Raw genomic sequence first — 9,836 nt, 5'->3', positions numbered from 1 at the left:
TTGGGGACACAGGTCATTGATGATTCTCTCCATTAAGGTTCAGTGGATGGTGTCCATGGTTCCTTTAGACTTGATTCACTTTTATTTAATCATTTTTCTTTTGTTTCTAAGACTTCATAATTTCATGGTCCTATCTTCAAGTTCTCCATTTCTTTCTTCTGTCTACTCCAATGTGCCTCTAAATCCCTCTAGTAAAATATTTAGTGCTCATTTCAGTTATTTCATTTTTTGCTTCAGAATTTTTGTTTTCTGTACAGGTTGTCTACCTCTTTACTGATGGCTTCATTTTGTTTGTTCATTGTGGGTAACACCCCCCAAGGGCACCGAGGAAGGAGAAATGTCCAGACCCCAGGCACAATTAGTGCCTGAAGAATATCTTAGTTTATAGTGTTATTACTCAGCTATTTCCTTTATATAATCCTTTATAGATAATCATATATTAGTTTATAGAATTAGTGCCTGAAGTATAACTTACTGCTTACATATATCTAGCTTATATAATCATACTTAATACTTATATCTAGCATACTTGGTTCTAAATAATCTTTCTGTATAATCATATAGGTATTGTAGTCAGAGCTGTACTGACAGATTTAGTGCTGATTTATAGAATCCTTCTATATGACCATATAGTAGTTGTAGCAGGAGGAATGCCTAGAGCAGTCACAGAACAGAAGCAGTACATGGGAAAACAGCCAGACCAGGACAAGAACCAAAGACCCAGGCAGTAGCGTCCCTGCCTGAAAGGGCATACACTGTATGGCAGGCTTGGAGCAAGAGCCTCTCCTCCTGATAAAGGAGTTGTAGTACCTTGCATCCAGTTCCTGCGGAAAGTAGGCCTCAGGCCTGAGATTCTGGAAATAACCGAAGGAGAAGAAACCCTCTGGTGTGCCCAGTCATTGTGGCTGTACACCCTGTCAGTCTTTTCTAACTTCTGTGCTAGCTCAAATCATCCTCTCATAAATATTTTAAGAGAATAGTACAAGTCTGTCAGGTCCCACTGCATTGGCTTACAGAGTCCTTCTATCAGAAATCCTTTGAAGTTTCCAGTACCCAGATAAGAAGTGTTGCTCATGACACCTGTTGCACACAGCCCACCTCCTTGCCTCGGTGACCTAACGGGAGTGGACTCCTTTTCTGTACACAATCCTCTACTACTGCGCACAGCATAGCCCCCTGTTGCGCAGAGCCACCTCTCTGCCCAGGTGACATAATGGGGTGGCCCCCTCGCTTGTGACTCACGTGATTATGTATGCCCTATTACTAACCCTGTAGATGATGACCTCACTCATGACCCTGCCCCCTGCTTGTACCTAATAAATACAGATGCTCCTGGGCATTTGGGGCTCTCATTGATCTCTATTCACAGGTTGTGTGGCCCCCCAAGTCCAGATGCTCTTCACCAGTTCTTCAGTGTCCTGTCTCTTTACTTCACAGATCCTGCACCTCAGCACAGCATAAGTAACACCTCATGACCCTGCGGGGCCCTACAAGCCCTACCATTCATCATTGTTAAGAGTTTCTCCATCTCTTCCTTTAATTATTTTGGCTTCTTTAACAAAGTTAGTTCAAAGTCTTTAGTAGATTTGTTATCTGATCTTTTTTAGGTATGATTTCTGAGACTTTTTTTAATGGGCCATACTTTTCTGTGTTAATGTGTGCCTTGTGATTATTTTTATTGTTGTTGAAAACTGGACATTCCATTCCAAAAATGTAGTAATTCTGGAAATAAGATTAACCTTTTACCCAGTAAGGGTAAGTATTTTGTTTTTGTGTTGATTGTTGCAGGCTAACTTTGTGCAAAGATTGTCCTGAGATATAATCTTAAGTTCTTCTCAGGGTGTTTCTGAGTTTGCACCTTTTCCTAGGCATGTGCAGTCACTTTCTTACATTCATGTTGAATGTCTTAGTTTTTAATGTCTGGTTGCCAAAAAAAGGAAAAAATACAGGTGAAGATGGGGAAGGTGCTGGCTGTTTCATACCTTGGAAGTCACTTCAGATGGAGAGGGATGGCCTTGCCATAGGGGGATCAAAAATAGCAACCAGAAAACAGGGCACAAATCCCTGATATTTGGGGGAAAGTGTGCTTTTTGCCAACACTGGCTCCCATCAGCTCAGTGCAAGCTGGCCTTGGAACATGGGCACAGTTGCCTGCTATGGAGACTAGGGGTGGAAAACTGTAGTGGATCTGTTGATACTGCTATGATAAAAGCTAAAATTGACTGAAATTAATCACAATTTACCATCTAAGCCTTCTCCTGGAAGTTCCAAGCCTGAAACATATTCCAGAGTTCCAAAATAGTTATATCATGTAGATTTTGCCATTGCAATTCTTTTTTTTAATTGCATTTTAGGTTTTGGGGTACATGTGAAGAACATGCAAGACTGTTGCATAGGTACACACATGGCAGTGTGATTTGCTGCCTTCCTCCCCTTCACTTATATCTGGCATTTCTCCCCATGCTCTCTCTCCCCAACTCCCCACCCCCCACTGTCCCTCCCCTATTTCCCCCCAACAGACCCCAGTGTGTGATGCTCCCCTCCCTGTCTCCATGTGTTCTCATTGTTCAACACTGCCTGTGAGTGAGAACATGCGGTGTTTGGTTTTCTGTTCTTGTGTTGGTTTGCTAAGAGTGATGGTTTCCAAGTTCATCCATGTCCCTACAAAGGACGTGAACCCATCCTTTTTGATGACTGCATAATATTCCATGGTGCATATGTGCCACATTTTCCCTGTCTAGTCTATCATCGATGGGCATTTGGGTTGGTTCCAGGTCTTTGCTGTTGTAAACTGTGCTGCAATGAACATTCATGTGCATGTGTCCTTATAGTAGAACGATTTATAATCCTTTGGATATATACCCACTAATGGGATTGCTGGGTCAAATGGAATTTTTATTTCTAGGTCCTAAAGGAATTGGCACACTGTCTTCCACAATGGTTGAACCAATTTACCCTCCCACCAACAGTGTAAAAGCGTTCCTATTTCTCCACATCCTCTCCAGCATCTGTTGTCTCTAGATTTTTTAATGATCACCATTCTAACTGGTGTGAGATGGTATGTCAATGTGGTTTTGATTTGCATTTCTCTAATGACCAGTGATGATGAGCATTTTTTCATGTTTGTTGGCCTCATGTATGTCTTCTTTTGTAAAGTGTCTGTTCATGTCCTTTGCTCACTTTTGAATGGGCTTGTTTTTTTCTTGTAAATCTGTTTTAGTTCTTTGTAAATTCTGGATATCAGCCCTTTGTCAGATGGGTAGACTGCAAAAATATTTTCCCATTCTATTGGTTGCCAATTCACTCTAATCACTGTTTCTTTTGACATTGCAACTCTTATCTAGATGGGGAGACTGAATTCTGGGGTTTTCTAATCCACCTTCTTCCCAGAATCCTCTACAAGACTCTTCAGAGGGCTCTATCATCTGAAAGAACAAGAATTCCTAATTTGGAAATATGTGAGATTCAGATGTATATTTTTGGGGAATTAAAACAGTAGACTGATCTCAAGAGGGTCCTCAATGCGACTAACAACCACCTAAAGGAGAAAAGTCAGATCCTGCATGCTTAGGCACTGCCATAGTACAGTATAAATTGGTAGAAAGTTATTTTCAGCTTTAAACTTACAAGGAAACTTCAAGTAAAGATAGATAAGCTGTGACTCCATTTATTTGTCAAAACCTGGGAAATTATTTAACAAAAGATGTAAATTTAACTATATATACATATTGTATAAAATTATACATAAAAATTATATATATATAATTTTTGTTTTTTAGACAGAGTCTCACTCTGTTGCCCAGGCTGGCATGCAGTGGTGTGATCTCAGCTCATTGCAACCTCCACCTCCCAGGTTCAAGCAATTCTCTTGCCTCAGCCCCCGAGTAGCTAGGACTACAGATGCATGCCAACATGCCCAGCTAGTTTTTGTATTTTTAGTAGAGATGGAGTTTCACCTTGTTGGCCAGGATGTTCTTGAACTCTAGACCTTGTGCTCTGCCCTCCCTGTCTCCCAAAGTGCTGGGATTACAGGCATGAGCCACTGTGCCCAGCCTATATATATATATATGCACACACACACACACACACACACACACACACACACACATATATTTTAAAAGTCAACTGCATTAGTAACAGAAACCAAGGTTGAATGAAGACTATGAAAAATTAATGTGATGAATATATGACATAATTCTTTTGAAAATGGCAAATACTCTGTCCAACCAATTGGTGACTACTGAGTGTGAAGCTGAAGACAAAAGAGTTGTACATAGGTACTACACTTTAGGTGGTAGATTGGTTTCTCACAGGGATTCTGGTTAGTGGTTTTTGGAACTACTTTACATGAATTACTAGGGTTAAATAAATAAGTAAAAATCTCTTTGGATAATAAAAGCCAGATATCTTAGAGTTGGGAAAAGAAGTGTCAAATAATCAACATGGTAAGGTGAGAATAATCCTTACTGTGCTGGATTAGAATTATTTTTTAAATCGATGTATTCTCATTTTTTAGCATTTATTTATTCAGCTAAACTGGTCAATGTCCAATAAAAAGCATGAGGACTTCTTGATGAAATAACTGATTCCGGGTATGGAGCATGGAAGTACTAGAATACCCTAGAGTATATGTGGTGCCAGAAGATAGGGAAGGGCTCAGAAACCAAAAGGTGCACATCAAAAACACACAGGAGGCAATCTGAAAGAGCTTTCAAAAAGCAAATGGACATTTATTCTATTATTTGGGTTATAATCAAATACTTTCACTGGTTACATAAGTGATAGTGACAGTATTTGATTATAACCCAAATAATAGAATAAATACCTATGAATTAATACTGATACAAGTAAATGAGTGGGTGGATAATTATAAATTGGAAAGGGGACCAACACTTTCAGAAAGATTTCAAGTAATAAATATAGAAATAATGAGGAAAATAGCATATCACCAAAAAATAATTGCAATAGGCAAGGTCCACAGGTAAATCATAAATCGAGTTAGAAAAACTTTGAAGGGAATGAGGATGACTGCATATCTCCCTTCAAAAGATTTTTTAATTACTGTGATGCTTTAATATATGTCAAAAAAGTCTTGGATACACCATCCTCTACGTGGTGGAACTTAATTTTACTACCTTTGAAGGTGGGCTCATATTAGTGACCTGTTTTTGACACATATAATATGGAAGGGGAAAAATAGTAATTTTACATAGGAGAAACTTCCCAGATATCAACTTAACCAAGTGATTAATTTAATATCAGCAGTAATAAGATAATGATATTAGATATTTCCTATACTAGTTGATGAAATAAGCACATACACTATTGTAATCATCACTTAAATCTATAATGTAATCATGAGAAAATTCCACACATCTAAATTCATGAACATCCTGCAAAGTAACTGACCAATATTCTTTAAAAACCTCCAGGTTATGAAAGTCAGAAAAGACTGAGCACATGTTACACATTAGAGGAGAAAAAAGAGATGTGACAACAAAGTGTAATATGGGTTCCTGGATTGAATCTTGGACCAGAAAAAGGACATCAGTGAAAAAGTTAAGGAAATCACAGTGAACTCTAAAGTTTAGCAAACATTAATGCATCAGTTTTAATTTCTTAGTTTTGATCATTGTTTCATGGCTATGGAAGTTGTTAACATTAGGAGAAGCTGAGTGAAGGAAAGAGAACTCCCTGTACTATCTTTGCAACTCTCTATAGATCTAGCAGTTTAGAAATACAAGTTAAAAATAAAAAGGCTTCAAAAATTCTTAACATTACTGATTAAAATTTTTAAAATATATATTGCATTGATTAAAATCTTTCATTAAGTGGTATTTTATTTCAAAAGACCTAAAATTTTATCTCCCATGTAACTGTTTGGCAGATAGTTCTGTTTCCTACCTCTTAAGATTCTGACAAAGACACTTTCTCTGACCAAACTTTAGTCAGGTTCCTCTGAACTCTCTTTTTGACCAGGACCTGCCTTTGGGCCCATTCTTAGGTCTGCCAAGTCCAGTTGTTACTAAGTCAGGTTTATGAGCTGACAGCTGATTACCCTTGATATCTGATCAAATTCCTCATCCCACACACTCAATATATAATTACCATGGCTTGACTTTAGAATTACGTTTAGTTTAGCAAGACACAATTTGATGTCGACCTTTAATGTCTCCTTTTAGCAATTTTTTATCCACTGACCTGCTCGTTCTGTTTGTTGGGTATAAATCCCAGGCTGTCTTCGCTGTTTTCTGAGCTGAGCACCTACCTATTGATCCCTCTGCCTTATTGATATGGTTTGGATCAGCATCCCCATCTAAATCTCATGTAGAATTGTAATCCCCAATATTGAAGGTGGGGCATGGTGGAAGGTGATTGGATCATGGGTGGTTTCTCATGGTTTAACACCATCTCCCTTAGTGGTGTCATGGTAAGAGTGAGTTATTGTGAGATCTGGTTGTTTAAAATTGTTCAGCATCTCCTCTGCTTCTCTCCTCCTGTTCTGGTAATGTAGGACATGCCTGCTTCCCCTTAGCCTTCTACCATGATTGTACGTTTACAGAGGCCTAATCAGCCATGCTTCCTATACAGCCTGTATTATCATAAGACAATTAAACCTCTTTCCTTTATAAATTACCCAGTGTTAAGTTTTCCTGTATAGTAGTGCAAGAGCTAATGCATCTATTGTGATAGATTTGACACCTGTTGCAATACTTCTAAATATTCTTGACCGTTATACCAAGTGTCAGCATAATTTTTTCTTTACAAGTTCCTTTAATTAAGGTAGCACAATCAACAACTCAGCAGCACACTCTGCTGGCCTACAACATAAAAGGCATCAACCAGCTGGCGAGTCAGGTGGCTTAGGGTCTTTTGTCATCTCAGTCCTCCTCCTCCAATGCCCAGGAATCTCCTCATTTCTCCAGAAGTGTTTCCATTTCCACACCTTTAATAATCACTTTAGTTAACCCTTCTAGATGTGCTCTCCCTGAGCTCTAAGCCATAGCTTATTGGTCTAGTTCTGATTTAGTTCATGTCTTTAGCCTGACAATGACTTATTCTTTCTTAAATTTGTGCCACATAGGTGGAAATCTGAAGTATTGTGAATATTTGATTAAAATAATAGTACTATGTAGATTTTTAAATATATATATATGATTTTTGAAAGTATTTACTGTGGTGAACAAAGTGTTTTACAAATACATTTGTGTATATGATGGTGTATCCTCAAGAAGACAAAACTAGAATATAATATGTAAGTAAAGAGGGGCCAATTTCATTGTAATGTTGGCATGAGCAAATGGGGCATTACAGTGAAGAAGACAAATGGAAACTGAAGAAAGAGACCCTGTCATTACATAGAGAGGATTCTACTAGGAAAACACTGATCATTCTAGAAATCAGCTCTGGTTCTTATGGCCAGAAATATTCTCAGAGAGCATGTAAGAGCTAACACTTCAGAGTTGAATTTTCTGACTCCAAACTGTAACTCTACAACTTAATAGCTCCCTGTGCTTTCATTTTTTCTTTTGGAAATGGGGACAATAGTAAAACCTGTTGCTGTATGCTTTGGTCAGTGATATCTCCAGTGAATAAATTGGACTAGCGTCATGGTAGCTGTTCAGTAAATATGAAAAATGAGAATATTCTCCATTGCTTCAATGAGCATTAGTTATGTAATAAAAACAGTGTTTGACTGGAAATACTTTCTACAATTTAGATATTTTGTTCCTGTATTTTTGTTTGTTTGTTTTTGAGACTAAGTTTCACATTTGTTGCTGAGGCTGGAGCACAGTGGTGCAATCACCCTCTGCCTCCTGGATTTAAGCAATTCTCCTGCCTCCACCTACCGAGTTGCTGGGATTGCAGCAAAATTCTACTAAGATTATTCAACACATAAATAATTAGGTCAAGTATTAAAGAAATCATCTAGGTGAATATCTAGCAGCTAGTGAAGTTAAAAATTGCCTCACATGCAACAAAATTAAAAGTTAAGTATAATACAAATAAAAATATTTTAAAATTTTAAGTCTTTATTGGTTTCAAATAATTTTTAAGTATTCACTACTTAGAGATATAATGTTTATAAACATTAAATAATGTTTATGATTTTTTAATTTGCTTATGTAATTTCATACATTACAATTTATATCAGTAAATTACATTGAAGTCCGTAAGCAAATTTAGTTATAAAGTTAAGCTGAATTTGAATAGATTTTAAATTTAACTTTTAGCTTAAAATTTTCACTTGGTTATTTTTAACCCTGTATTGAATAAAAAAAATTAAATGTTGTAATTTTTGAGTATAGATATATACATAGAGTACACAAATAGACACATATTATATCTGTGCTATTAAATTTTTGTGGTGGGTTCAATTAAGAAAAAAAAAATCTAAAAAGTCCCTGGGAACAAGATGGGAGAGACAATACTGAAAAACAAAACAGTCAAGAAACACTGCTCTAAACTCATGTAAAGAGCAAAAAGGAAAGAAAAAAACAGAAGTGGAAAGTGGCCCAGAGGCAACAGAAAATGGAAAATGGCATGTTCCCTATTTAAGGCATTTGGACAAAGCAAGACCTTCAGAGAACATAGAGCCCAAGGTTCAGATTCATCCATCTCAGCAAGCCCAGAAGCATCTGCAATATCTACTATGGCCTTGCCCTTTCCTTCACTGATGGCCCTGGTGGTGCTCAGCTGCAAGATAAGCTGCTATCTGACCTGTGATCTGCCTCAGATCCATAGCCTGGATAACAGGAGGACCATGATGCTCCTGGCACAAATGATGAGAATCTTTCCTTTTTCCTGTTGGAAGGACAGACATGACTTTGGATTTCCCCAGGAGGAGTTTGATGGCAACCAGTTTCAGAAGGCACCAGCCATCTTTGTCCTCCATGAGATGATCCAGCAGACCTTTAACCTCTTTACCACAGAAGACTCATCTGCTGCTTGGGATAAGGACCTCCTAGATGAACTCTGCACTGAACTCTACCGGCAGCTAAATGACTTGGAAGCCTGTGTGATGGAGGAGGAGAGGGCGGGAGAAACTCCCCTGATGAATGTGGACTCCATCTTGGCTGTGAAGAAATACTTCCGAAGAATCACTCTCTATCTGACAGAGAAGAAATACAGCCCTTGTGCCTGGGAAGTTGTCAGAGTAGAAATCATGAGATCCTTCTCTTTATCAAAAAACTTACTAGAAAGATTAAGGAGGAAGGATTAACACCTGGCCCAACATGAAAACAACTCTAATTGACTCATACACCAGCTCACACTTTCATAAATTCTGCCATTTCAAAGACTCTCACTTCTGCTGTAACTATGACCATGCTGATAAACTGATTTATCTATTTAAATATTTATTTAACTATTTATAAGATTTAAATTATTTCTGTTCCTACAATGTCATGTGCACCTTTACACTGTGGTTAGTGTAATGAAACATGTTCCTTATATTTACTCAATTCATTATTTGTGTTGTTCATTAAACTTTTACTATAGGAATTTCTTGTATGTGTTGATTCTTTAATATGAAATTCCTGCCCTACTGTGCAACCTGATCAGAGAATAAAGGGTATAACTTATTTACTCATCATTATTATATGCAAGATGTAAGTATAAATGACCTTTCACTAAACCAGATTGTATGTTGTACTCAAGATATAAAGATGAAAATAATAATCCACTTCCTATTCTCTTGCATATTTGATTTTTGTATAAAATAAAACTAAAAATATTAATCATACTTAATATCAGTTATCCTAAATAATATAAAAAGAAACAACCAATGATTTCTTTCAGCAGCAGTTAACCTGAGATATGTGAGGAAATAAAAA

At 37.4% G+C, this 9,836-nt stretch overlaps 1 protein-coding gene across 1 annotated transcript; it reads left to right on the top strand.

The window, feature by feature from the left end:
- Positions 1-8,584: 8,584 nt before the first annotated feature.
- LOC101032943 (interferon alpha-1/13) lies at positions 8,585-9,462 on the top strand. Its single transcript, XM_003928118.3, has one exon. The coding sequence runs from the start codon at positions 8,654-8,656 to the stop codon at positions 9,221-9,223; it is 570 nt and encodes a 189-aa protein (XP_003928167.1). The 5' UTR covers positions 8,585-8,653; the 3' UTR covers positions 9,224-9,462.
- The last annotated feature ends 374 nt before the right edge of the window (positions 9,463-9,836 follow it).

This window comes from Saimiri boliviensis, chromosome 2, assembly GCF_048565385.1.
Source record: "Saimiri boliviensis isolate mSaiBol1 chromosome 2, mSaiBol1.pri, whole genome shotgun sequence".
Lineage (NCBI taxonomy): Eukaryota > Metazoa > Chordata > Mammalia > Primates > Cebidae > Saimiri > Saimiri boliviensis.
The sequence above is the reverse complement of the archived record's forward strand: the minus strand, read 5'-3'. Positions and strand labels throughout refer to the sequence as shown.

Excerpts from the sequence above, each read along its gene's own strand:
- LOC101032943 (XM_003928118.3), top strand. The coding sequence starts at position 8,654 with ATGGCCTTGCCCTTTCCTTCACTGATGGCCCTGGTGGTGCTCAGCTGC.